We start from the raw sequence: 13,571 nt of genomic DNA, 5'->3' as shown, positions 1-13,571 counted from the left end.
GTGAAAAACATTGCAACAGTTTATTGGAGAACTGTAGTACACTGCTGGATTAAGGATTTTGCCAAAATCGCCAAACCCCTCACACAGCTAACCAAGAAAATGGCACCCCACAAGTTCAAGTGGACACCAGAAGCTGAAGAGGCAATGGCTATCTTAAAGGATTTAGCTTAAATGCATCACCCATCTGATCGCTAGATTTCAGTTGGCTGCCCAAGTAATGCCAAAGAACCAGCGAGAGAGCAACTTAGGTTTAGTTGCCATCCAAGCCGACTCGTCCATTATTGGCATGGGCTGGGTTATTAATCAAACCTATGAAGATGGGGTATGTCCCATAGTCTTCAGCTCAATCACGTTCAATGCAGTGGAGAGCCGTCAGCCTAAGCTAGAGCTATATGGAGTTCTATGAGCCTTTAAGGCAGAGAAGCACCATTTATACAACATTCACTTTATGCTTCAAGTGGATGCTATTTCACTTATCCAAATGATAAATGCCCCTGATTTGCCAAATGCAGCAATGACCTGCTGGATAACTTACATTCTCTTATTCAGCTTTGACATTTCACATGTCCCTGCAACGAAGCACAAAGCCACTGATGGATTATCTCAGCACAGGAAGTCAGAAGATGACTCAGACCATAGTGATGGCAAAGTAGATGTTGACAAAGGGGTGAAGCTTGTTGTCATATCCATCCATGGCCATCGTCTTCCACTACCTCCGATCCCTCCAGACTACCTCTGCTCCTTCTTCACTAACCTCAGAGCTCCTGTATTCCGCAATCACCTCCACCTCCCTTGATGATCACCACCCCCTTTTTTCAATTATGCCTCCCTAAGTACGGAGCCCCGAAGGCTTCCGGACAGCTCCAACGTCTGCTAGCGCACTCCCGCCTCTGCTGGGCAATTCACTTGCTTGCCCTGCAAGTCCCCCTTCAGGCCTATCTGTCAGGGACGGCTCGAGGGAGGCAGAGGTAGCGGCCCGGACGGCGGCGGGGCGGTAAGACTGTATAGTGGACAGCCCTCACTTGGGCTTACGTCCCTGTGTGGCTTCTTAGGCTGAAGCGGGAAATGTATTGTTATTAGGGTGGGAAGCTAGACTAAACTAGGGTACTTGCCTGAAGCGGGAAATGAGAAGAAGGTTACTTCTTCGGTCCTGCTTCGGCTTAGTTTATATACATGTGTGAATGGGTCACATGGAAGTGCCACGTCACCTTCGGACGAAGCCGGGTTACTGCGGGTGGCTCCGCGGTCGATCCCGAGTGTTGGAGGAGAAGTACAAGTAGGAGTGCACGGCGCGTCCGGCGTGGCGGTGGCCCTACGGGGTGCTCAGCGTCAGGCGCGTCCGTGCTACAAGTGTAGGAAAGAGAGAGGTCGTCTGTATAAAGATAGAAAAAAGAGAAGAGGGAAAGAAGAGAGAATGAGAGGATGAGACGGAAGGAAAGGAGGTGGCAGCAGCGGTGGCGGCGGCGTGCCCTGACACTATCCCTCCTTTCCATTTCTGGGTTATCACCTGCCATTCCGCTAACCTGACTTGTTGGTAATATTCAATCAGCTAATGTTTAACTCTGTTAGCTCCGCTCCACTTGGTCCCACCATTCACAGGCCCACCCTTGCTGTAACTATATATACTTAACTTGTACATAGGTTACACTTCAGTGATAAAATCGACTAGAGTTGATCCCCCTTTAGTTCTTGTTGCCAGTAAGTAAATTAGGGCACGGATGTGTAACTTGGCACAGCGCTCCTGGCTTGAGTTGCTGAGGCTGAAGCTGTCAGGGCACACCTGCCTGACCTGGCCCCACCTCGCCTGGTGCCCCACCATCTGCTCCTCCCGACCTCCCCCCTCTTCCCCTTTTACTCTTCTCTTTCTTCTTTCCTCTCTTCTCTCTTCTCTTTCCTCTTTATTCTTTTCTTATCACACAGATGACTTCCTTTGTATCAATGTACCATTGACCCGGCTGCAGTGTAACGCACCCGGACCCGGACACACCGGATGACCTCCCGCATACTGGATGCTCCTAGGACCTCTTACGGAGGTACCCGGACGGATGCGGCTGTGTGCGTAGATGACGTGGCGCTTCCCACATGGCCTCAACCACATGTATATAAACACAGCCTAAGTGGGAACTGAGAAGCAACCTCCTTCTCACATTTCCCACTTTAGCCTGAGTGGCCAGGGACCCTCGTCTGCTTCAGGCCCGTTGTTACCGCGCGCCCACGTCATACCTACCAGACCCTCAGCCCTGGGCGATATACCCGGGCGCTCTCGACCCTGGGTCGGTCCCTGACAGCAGAAGAAGGTTTCAACCCCATTTCCCCCCACCTCCCCCGCCATGGTGACACAAGAACAGTATGACAACCTGCTGGCCCGGTTCCAGGAACTACAGGCCACTGTGGTAGCCCAAGCCCAGGGCCAGCCCATGCACGTGCCCAGACCACCCAAAGTCGCCCCCCCCACCCCCTTCTCGGGAGTCAACGAGGACCTCGACCGCTTTAAGGCCGAATGCGGGATCTATCTCTATGTCCGTGCAGCTGAATTCCCCAGCACCCTCTTCCAAGTCCTCTTCATGCTTTCCTACATGAAGGGAGGGACTGCAGGAGCATGGGCAATGCAATGCACCATGGCGCTACTGAGGACGGGCTCCCCTACACCCACCATGGACAAGTTCAATGCAGAACTTGATGCCATGTTCCAAGACCCAAACCGGGCAGCCACAGCCTGGCAGAGGCTGGCTACCGTCCGACAGGGAAGTGACCCCGTGGACAGACTCATCCAGGAGTTTGAGATACTAGGGCCCACCTCGCAGCTAGGCGATGTAGGGCTAGTCGACCGCTTCGAGCGGGCAATCAACTCCTGGCTCCGCAAGAGCATCTACCAGCTCCGCCCTATGCCCACCACCTGGGCCAAATGGAAGCATGAAGCCACGCTCCTTGACAGCCAGTGGCAGCGCTTCCAGAGGACGCAGCTGTGCATGCCCTCACCCAGGCCCCCTCCACTTGCCCCACCCACGACCCCTGTAACCTGCCCCAGACCAGAGACGAACCCGCACCCTGAGACCTGCCAGACACGACGCCTGCACCTGGAAGACCTTCAAACGCTGATGAAGGGGCTGAAGGGCCAAGCAATGAAAGGACCAGAGGCAGGAGGGAAAAGACTAGAACCGGACCAAAGAGGGCGCCCGGAGACCCAGCCTGTAGGGAGCGCATGCCAGCCACCCACAAGGGATAGCTCACGCAGACGCCATGATGCCCACGAGCTGCCACCAGCACCGAAGCTCCATCGGGTCATTGCAAAGAAAAGGAGAAAAGGAGCACCCCAGGCTCGCAAGGATGAGGAAACCACAGAGACGACCCCAGAGGTAGCAGTGTCCCCACCTGCTATCTATGTCCTCTCCAAATGGTCCCCAAGATCCCTCAACCTTGCCATGAGGCTGACCTCCCTGACCTCCCTTGCCTCTGTGTCTGTATCAGCACTCCTAGACTCAGGAGCCACCGGAAACTTCATGAGCCCTGAGTTCGTCCGGAGGCACAAGCTCGAGACCACCCCGCTCCCCACACCCATCCCCATCCATAATGTCGATGGAGCTCCAAACGAGAACGGGGCCATAACCGAAGAATTAGAGGCCCTCTTGACCTTCGGACGCCATACAGAGCGGGCCCGCTTTGCAGTCGTGAACCTCGGGCGACAGTCCCTCATCATAGGACACTCATGGCTGCTGCACCACAACCCGGAGGTGGACTGGGTACGGCAAAAGGTCGTCATGTCCCGCTGCCCATCCTCCTGCCGGCCACCACAAGCACAAGGTGACCAAGACCCCATGCTAGAGCCTGGAGACGGGATCTATGCCGTGATCATTCCTCCAGAGTGGGGACATGAGCTAAGAGCAACTACTACACCCTCCCAGCGGATGGCCCAAGAAGCCCATGACCTGGAGGCAGAACCCACATTGTTCGAAGCATTGGTGCCAGAGCAATACCAGGATTTCCGGGATGTGTTCTCGAAAGAGGCCTTCGATCAACTACCCCCCTGGAAACCCTGGGACCACGCCATTGATCTAGTGCCAGATGCCAAGCTCCCCAGAGGGAAGACCTTCCCACTCTCACAGCCAGAGCAGAAGGAGCTGGACGAGTTTCTGCAAGAGAACCTGCAGAACGGACGCATCCGGCCATCCAAGTCCCCGATGGGGGCCCCAGTCTTCTTTGTTAAGAAGAAAGACGGATCGCTACGGCTAGTTCAGGACTACTGGAAACTGAACGAGATCACGGTAAAGAACTTGTACCCACTCCACTCATCTCTGATGTCCTTGCCCACCTCCACAATGCCAAGTACTTCTCAGCGCTAGACCTGTGCTGGGGGTTCAACAACGTCCAAATCAAGGATGGTGACGAGTGGAAGGCCGCATTTGCAACCAACTGGGGGCTGTTCAAGCCCATGGTAATGTTCTTTGGGCTATGCAACTCACCTGCGACCTTCCAAACCATGATGAACGACATCCTCCAGGATTTCATCGACCGGGAGGTTGTCATCTGTTACATGGATGACATCCTCATTTTCACCACTACCCTAGAGGAGCACCGGAGGGTCGTCCGAGAAGTCCTGGAGACATTGCGAAAGAGGAAGCTCTTCCTGGAGCCAGAGAAGTGCAAGTTCAAGCGGACGCAGATCGAGTATCTCGGACTTGTCATCTCTGAGGGAAGTGTTGCGATGGACCCTGTGAAGATTAGAGGAGTCCTTGACTGGCCCACCCCAACCAAGGTAAAGGAAGTGCAGTCCTTCCTAGGGTTTGTGAATTTCTATCGCTGGTTCATCAGAGACTTCTCTGAGAAGGCCCACCCACTTCATGCACTGACCTGGAAGACCAAGGTCTGGAACTGGGGCCCGGACGAGGACCACGCCTTCCACGCCCTTAAGGAGGCCATCACCACTGCCCCTGTCCTCTCCTTCCCCACCGACTCCGGCCGCTTCAGGCTCAAGTGCGACGCCTCCAACTTCGCAACCGGTGCAGTCCTCTCTCAGCTCCAGTTGGACGGAGAGTTCCACCCGGTAGCGTTCATGTCCAAAAGCTTTACAGATGTGGAACGCAACCACGAGGTATATGACAAGGAGATGCTCGCGATTGTCCGAGCCCTTGAAGAGTGGCAGCACTTCCTGGAGGGTGCCAAGGAGGTCTACACGGATCACCGCAACTTGGGGTACTTCTGCATGGCCCAGAGGCTGAACCGGTGCCAAGCATGGTGGTCCCTCTTCCTCTCCCGCTTCTATTTCACCCTCATCCACCGCCCAGGGAAACTCATGGGGAAGCCAGATGCGCTCTCACGACACGCTGACCACCCAAAGGGAAAGGATGACAACGAGGGGCTGACACTCCTCCAACCCACCTGGTTTGAAGCCCGGGCAACGGAAGCGATCTTGGTAGCGGGAGAAGAGGCGGGGATCCTAGAGAGGATACATGGAGCGAAGGAGCACGACGAGAGGGTGGTAAAAGCCATGCAGGAACTGGGAGAAGGGACCCTGAGGTCGGATGAATGGGAGAAGCAAGGAGAGTTAATCCTATACTGAGGAAAGGTGTATGTACCGAAAGACCTGCAACTCTGCCATGACCTGGTGTGGTTGCACCACGACGCACGGGCAACGGGGCATCCGGGGCGATTGAAAACCCTAGAACTCGTTTCCCATGAGTACTGGGGGCCCCGGATGGCAGAGTACGTCAGGCGGTACGTATGCGGGTGCGATACCTGCAACTGAGTCAAACCTTTCCCCTCACGAAAGGTTGGGAAGCTCACCCCAAACAAGGTCCCCACCCACCGCTGGCAGATAATCTCAGTGGACATGGTAGGAGAGCTCCCAGAGTCGAAGGGGTACAATGCCATCCTGGTCGTGGTGGACCGTTTGTCCAAACGCATCCATGCAGTCCCCACAGTAACGACGATAGACTCAGCGGGCGTCGCGCGGCTCTTCCTGGAACACATCTGGAAGCATCACGGGCTCCCAGAGGAGATCCTCAGTGACAGAGGGAGCGCCTTCGTCTCCCACTTCTCGAGAGAGCTCGTGGACCTCCTTGGAGTCAAACTCACCCCTTCGACACCCTACCACCCCCAGACAGACGGGCAAACCGAGCGGGTCAACCAAGAGATTGAAGCCTACCTCTGGGTGTTTGTCAACCACCGCCAGGACGACTGGGCAGACTGGCTCCCGTTAGCAGAGTTTGCCTACAACAATCGCATCCACTCGTCCTGTCAGGAACGTGCCAGACGTGTATCCGGGTGACCTGCAAGGCACACGAAGTCATCCGGACTCGTAAGGTCAGAGGGGTGGGACTTTAGCTTCATCGACTCGGGTGGAGCGCTGCGCTTTGTTCTTACGTTGGTGTCCCAATTTCAGACAGGAGCCTTACGATGAAGAGAGGAGTCTAGAGGGGGAATCCAAGTCGATATACGAACTGAGGTACATCCGATGTAACCTACATGCGTTATAAACACAAGTAACTAAATGAGACCGGCCCGGAAGGAGTGGCGGATCAAGCGTGATATTAATGAATGAAGAAAGGAACAAATAGTTAATATCGGCAAACTTGGTCAACAAAAGGCAAGCAAGGAACAAAAGGAAGAACAATAGTCCGCAAGAGGACAAAAGAGAAAGAACCATCCGGTCATCTAGCAAGCCGTCCGGCTGGCGAGCGGACAACAATGAAGCGGGCAACCTAGGTTGGAAGGTACGCACGCGAGGGAGGAAGTGCGGATGAGGGTGACAGGTGGACGGGTGGGTGGACGGATGATGATGATAGTGGGAGGGACAGGCCAAGTGGCAATAGGACACGTTGACAGAAGTGACGGATATGTCGGGTCATGACACGTCCACCCACCGGACCCCCTTCGAACTCGACACTGGGCAACACCCCAGGATGGGGACAGAACCCACCCGTATGTCCGAAGTAGAGGCTGCTGATGCCTTTTCATCAAGGATGATGAAAATGCAGGAGGAGGCGAAGGCGGCGCTAGAACATGCAGCAGACAAGATGGCCCGCTATTACGATCGGGGCCGTGAAGCAGCCCCCGAATACCAAGAGGGTGACCAAGTCTGGCTCAATGCCCAGAACTACACAACCGACCGCCCCACCAAAAAACTAGACCACAAATGGCTCGGCCCCTTCAAGATAGTCAAAGTCGTCTCCCCTGCTGCTGTCAAACTCCAACTCACCGCACGACAGAAAGGAATCCACCTGTCATATCCATCCTCGGCCATCGACTTCCGGTTCCTCCGATCCCTCCGGTCTAACTCCACTCCTCCCTCACTAACCTCGGAGCTCCCGTATTCCGCAATCCTTCCGGTACCCCTCGATGGTCACCACCCCCTCATTTCAATTTATTACCTATGCCTCCCTAAGTACGGAGCCCCGAAGACTTCCGGACAGCTCCAACGTCCGCTAGCGCACTCCCGCCTCCGCTGGGCAATACACTCGCCTGCCCTGCAGAGCCCACCTTCGGGCCTATCCCCCTTTCCGTTTCTGGGTTATCACCTGCCTTTCTGCTAACCCTGCGACCCGACTCGTCGGTAATATTCAGTTGGCTAATGTTTAAACTCCGTTAGCTCCGCTCTGTTCGGCTCCGCCAATTGCGGACCCGTCTTCGCTGTAACCATATATATATCCCACTTGTACATAGGTTACACCCCAGTAATAAAATCAACTAGAGTTACCCCCCTTCGGTTCTGATTGCCAGTCAGTAAGTTAGGGCACGGACGTGTCACTAGGCACAGCGCTCTTGGCAGAAGTCGCTGAGGCCAAAGCCCTCCGCTATGGAGACACTCCTTCGTCTCGAATCTGGTCTCTGACACCACCTGGTTGTATCTGTAACAAACATCAGGCCACACCGCCTGGATGAAATCGCAGAACGACCCCTCGACCCCCGCCTGGGCCCGGAACTCATAGATGGAGAAGAGGAGTACGAAGTTGAAAAGGTATTGGACTCCAAATGGCTACGCCGGAAACTCTGGTACCTGGTAAAGTTCACAGGCTGGCCAAACTCGGAGAACCAGTGGCTCCAGCGGGACCACTTAACCCACGCCCCCGACTGAATTCAGGAATTCCACAGAACGCACCCCCAAGCCCCAGGGAGAGAGAGGGAGAACCACCTGGCTGCTTCGAGGCGAAGTGGCTTAAGGAGGGGGTGATGTCAGGGCACACCCACCTGACCTGGCCCCACCTCACCCGGTGCCCCCCACCATCCGCTCCTCCCGACCTCCCCCCTCTTCCCCTTTTACTCTTCTCTTTCTTCTTTCCTCTCTTCTCTCTTCTCTTTCCTCTTTATTCTTTTCTTATCACACGGACGACTTCCTTTGTATCAATGTACCATTGACCCGGCTGCAGTGTAATGTGCCCGGACCCGGACACACCGGATGACCTCCCGCATACTGGACGCTCCTAGGACCTCTTACGGAGGTACCCGGATGGATGCGGCTGTGTGCGTAGATGACGTGGCGCTTCCCACATGGCCTCAACCACATGTATATAAACACAGCCTAAGTGGGTGTCATATCCGTGCATACCTGATCCCAACCCGACTTCCGGACCTCCTCTTTCCCCACCTCTGGAGTCTTACCCTACTGTTGTCCGTTCTGATACTCACCTTCGGTCCTGGCAACACACCTCCTTCCCTCTCCTCCCCTATCTCCGTCCGCTCCGATACTCACCTTGGACTGAACACCGCCCCTCTCGCCAACCTCCTCCTACTCCTCCGCTCCGCCCCCACAAAACCTCCACCCTTCCATCATCCTCCTACGCTCCTCCCGTCCGCTCCGATACTCACCTTCGGACCTGACAACTCCCCTTTCCGCCACTCCTTCCCTCTTCCCTTTCTCCTCCCTCTCCCCTCTGGTACTCTCCCGCCGACCTCCTGCCAAGTTACAACCTTCCACCGCTGTCCCGTACTTCGTACTCAGGCACCGATCGTACCTTTGCTCCGAGCCTCTGTCATAGTCCCTACCTCAGACTTTGACTCCACCTCGGTCTTAGTCCATTGCATTGGTGACCTCATACTACGTAAACACCATTGCCAATATCCCTCGGACTTTCAACCCCACCTCCGTAAGCTCCATAAGCTCCGCAACCTCCGAGCTTCACGGATCACCTTCGGCACTTTCACCGCTTGTAATGTATCTCTCGCGTTTTCCCCTCATCCCTATTTGGACTGCTGCTTCTTCCCATTCTAGCCAGTTAGTCATCACCCCCACTTCTCACCATCCTCCTGCCCCTCTGGGCCTCGCCCTCCCTACCTCCTTTCAGACGTATCACAGGTTCTGTCTTATGACCTTCGGTACCACTCTGCTTCTGTCTACCCTTTGTTCCCGTTCGGACGTCTTCGTTCCGATTCGGATCCCCTTTGTTTCCTTGTGCTTTTGCCCCCTCCATTATATATATCGGCACTTGTACATACTCGTATCGGGCTCAGTCCGAAATCGACCTGAAATGCCCCCTAGAGACTTCCTGCTCGCCTACTGTGAAATTAAGGACCAAATGGACAAACAGCAATGGCACAGCGCTCCGCTTGAGTCGCTGAGGCCAAGGTCCCTCCACGCTAAGTCTCCGATTCCACTCCAGAGTTGTCTGAATTCGCCCAGTTCTAACAGTGGGAACTGAGAAGCAACCTTCTTCTCACATTTCCCACTTTAGCCTGAGTGGCCAGGGACCCTCATCTGCTTCGGGCCCATTGTTATGTGGGCCCGCGTCATACCTACCGGACCCTCAGCCCCGGGCAATATACCCGGGCACTCTCGACCCCGGGTCGGTCCCTGACAGAAGCCCTCCGCCATGGAGACAATTCCTTGGTCTCGATCCGGTCTCTGAAACTTGTCTGACCTCTCCACACTCTCCCTGATGAGGAGACTAGGGAAGTTAGCATGATCGAATACTACAGCCAACAGTCTGACTCCCAAGAAGACTCCAAAGTCAGTGACACAAGGCTATATTGCTGCATAGGCGAGTGCATGCCACTTGAGGTCCGCTGGAAAGAGCCAGCCCAGGCAAAGGTTATTTCTAGTAACCCATTTGACTTTTGTGAAGGTGAAATCCTTGAGGAACAAAGTCCTGAGGAATCCAGACAACCTAAGCATCCACATCGTATAGATGACTATGATTCTGAGGAATATTGGAAGACAATCCTTGCCTTCCTGACCAAGGGCACCTTGCCCACTGAAAAGAAAGAAGCAGCATGACTTCTTAACAGAGCCAAGCAGTTTTTCCTGTATGAAGGAAAATGGTGGAAGTGCAACTGAGATAAGCCGATGCTTCTAGTAGTACTCAACAAAGAAATTTGTCAGAGAATTGTCAAAGACACCCATGATGACAGCAGTCATCAGGGCAGAGACCCCACTTTTAGCAAGATTTGCAACTCATATTGGTTTCCTAACATGTACTGATATGTTGAGCAGTACTGTCGGACATGCCATGAATGCCAGTTGTGATCAATGCAAAAGAACACCATTCCAATCCAGCCTCAATATGTGAGGACTTTACTTAGATGGTTTGATGCCGACACTGTTGCGATGCCGCAAGGCAAGGGAGGCTACAAGTATCTTGTTGACCTCATGGATAACCTAACCGGATGGACAGAGGCTAAAGCTCTCAAGAACATCAAGTCTGAGACTGTCACCAAATTTCTGTTCGAAGTCATGTGTAGATATGGCTGCATCATCCAGCTTGCAGTAGACAATGGGAGTGAATTCCTTGGTGCTACTCAAGTTCTACTCAACAAGTACAATATCCCCATCATGCAAACCACTGCTTATAACCCAGCTTCCAATGGCAAAGTTGAATGTGGCCATGGTGTATGGATTGAAAGTATATGGCACATGTTAAAAGGATGCACTGACAAATGGCCTGACCTGGTTGGATATGCCTGATATGCCTTGTGGGCAGACTGTGTCACCACCACTAAGCACAACACAGGATACACACCCTACTTTCTTTTGTATGGACAACATCCATTGATGCCATTTGAAATCACAGATCAAACATTTTATGTGTTAGACTGGCCTTTGGTATTTACAACCAAGGAGCTACTAGCTATGCAGATCAGACAAATTAGTCAAAAGGAGGAATTCCTTGATCGCACAGCAAAGTCTAGCTTTGAGTCTAGGAAGAAAGCTGCTGATGACTATAACTGGCACCATGCCCACCACATGAAATTAGACAATTACAAGCCAGGAGAATTCATCTTAGTCTTGAATGAGCGCATAAAGCTCCAACATGATATGAAAGGCCAACCTTGTTGGTTTGGGTCCTACATTATAGTCAAGAGACTCCAGAGTGGCGCTTTTGTTCTACAAGAACTAGAGGGGGCTGTCTTTAAACACCCAGTGGCAGGAAAGAGAATCAAGTCCTACCACTACTGCAAATCCAAGGAACCCATCTGCAAGCCTGTGTGATGTTGGGATGATTTCCCTGTTACACTGTCCGGGGCTGAGCATGTCATGCACATGGTCACAGGTGGGTTGATAATACATCGATATAAAAGAAGGTCATCTGTGTAAGATAGAAATAGGAATAGAAATAGAAACAGAAATAGAAGAGAAGGTAGAAAGGAGGAAGAACAGGAATGAAGAACATGGAATGAAAGAAGGGGGGAGGAAGGGGGGTACCAGGTCAGGTGGACCTGGGTGGAGGTGGGTCAGGTGGGTGTGCCCTGACACCTCGCTTTCAGGCTCTGGCATCTTGGTTGTGTGGAATGCTTGGCATCCTGTTGCATGCTTAGGATTAATCTCTGCCATCTCATCAAAGAGTGGCCACCCTTTTTGATGGAATGGAGCAGCCAGAGGCCACTCCTAGTAATATAAATATCATTATTAGCAATTAGTCATCACAAATAAGAGATATGGGCTAGCAGCTACTTACCACAACAAAATCAATCCATAATTGCTCCTCTTCTGGTCCAGGATCAGCACCATTTTCATTACTCCAGGGGAAGCCTGACTGTTCTGAGAGCTGTTTGACTGCCCAATATATCTGTTTTAACTGCAGAAAAGGTACAGTCAATACTTTGCTGAGATGCTGCAACTAGCAACTCACCTTGCCACATTTGTTCTTGCATGCACTGGGCTTGAAGACTGTCCCACACTGCTCAAGTAAGTGCACTGAGGCACCATTCCAAACCTTGTCCTTGAAGCCAATATTAGAAGTACCACCTGCACACTTAACTTCAAGAAGATGGTGGATGAGCTCTGCCTCATCATGGGACCTCCAAGTAACCCGCTCAGATGGTGTCTCAGTAGGAGCAGTGGCTGCATGAGTGGGTCCTCCTTTGGGAGGTCAACATCGTTTGCTGCCATTGATCAGAGCTTCAGATGTTGTGTTGACATCTGTGTCAATGTGTTTCCACTTTGGGGGCATAATTCACAAGTCTCAATGTCACTACATTCCATTGTAGAATTTATAAAAGGATCTATGGTGAAGAAACTGTGTACTGAACAGTCATCAGTTTCTTCCCATTTCTTGCCAAAAGTGAAAGAATCAGGAAGAAAAAAGTGAGAAAGAAACACACAAATAATGAATTAAGAAACTGGAAGAAATGGGTTGAAGAAACTAGTTTCTTCAACCTGAACGAAGCCTAAAAGTGCTCAAGCACAGCAGCTTAGAATGGCAGTGCAGCACTATTACAATACAATCCTAACTGTGTTGGAAATAAAAAATCCCCAAAATTTGATCACTTTCAAGCTGATTTCTGACAACCATATTGATACCCCATTCATTTGGAAATTGACAGTTTCCCTCAAAAATGCAGTACAACTGCATTGTTATGAGAATGGAGTCTCTGTCAGGGCATGCTGCCTCTCCTCCCCTCTCTCTGTAAGGCCAGTGTAGGTTCTGACCTTAGTGCCTCTTCAGTCCTCAAGACAGTTGGAAGCTAGGTTGTATAGAACTGTCATATCCATCCACGGCCATCGTCTTCCACTACCTCCGATCCTTCCGGACTACCTCCGCTCCTTCTTCACTAACCTCAGAGCTCCTGTATTCCGCAATCACCTCCACCTCCCTCAATGGTCACCACCCCCTCTTTTCAATATATTACCTACGCCTCCCTAAGTATGGAGCCCCAAAGGCTTCTGGACAGCTCCGATGTCTGCTAGCGCACTCCCACCTCCGCTGGGCAATTCACTTGCTTGCCCTGCAAGTCCACCTTCGGGCCTATCCCTCCTTTCCATTTCTGGGTTATCACCTGCCATTCCGCTAACCCCATAACCCGACTTGTCGGTAATATTCAGTCAGCTAATGTTTAATGCCGTTAGCTCTGCTCTGCTCGGTCACACCATTCACAGGCCCACCCTTGCTGTAACTATATATATACTTAACTTGTACATAGGTTACACCTCAGTGATAAAATCGACTAGAGTTGATCCCCCTTTAGTTCTTGTTGCCAGTAAGTAAATTAGGGCATGGATGTGTAACTTGGCACAGCGCTCCTGGTCTGAGTCGCTGAGGCCGAAGCCCTCCGCCACGGAGACACCTCCCTCATCTCAATCCGGTCTCCAACAAGAACTTAGTATTTCGATGTGATGAGGAGGAGAGTCCAGTTCCCTTCAC

At 52.4% G+C, this 13,571-nt stretch overlaps 1 protein-coding gene across 1 annotated transcript; it reads right to left on the bottom strand.

Moving 5' to 3' along the window:
* Positions 1 to 11,512: 11,512 nt before the first annotated feature.
* Positions 11,513 to 12,319, bottom strand: EI90DRAFT_3120340 (uncharacterized protein; the record flags this gene model as incomplete). Its single annotated transcript, XM_039063303.1, has 4 exons — positions 11,513 to 11,815; positions 11,886 to 12,005; positions 12,060 to 12,175; positions 12,229 to 12,319. The coding sequence occupies 4 exons, from the start codon at positions 12,317 to 12,319 to the stop codon at positions 11,513 to 11,515; spliced, it is 630 nt and encodes a 209-aa protein (XP_038918546.1).
* Between the last annotated feature and the right edge of the window lie 1,252 nt (positions 12,320 to 13,571).

This window comes from Cantharellus anzutake (genome assembly GCF_015039405.1).
Source record: "Cantharellus anzutake strain C23 chromosome Unknown EI90scaffold_13, whole genome shotgun sequence".
NCBI classification, from domain to species: Eukaryota; Fungi; Basidiomycota; class Agaricomycetes; order Cantharellales; family Hydnaceae; genus Cantharellus; species Cantharellus anzutake.
This window is presented reverse-complemented; position numbering and strand designations above follow the sequence as displayed.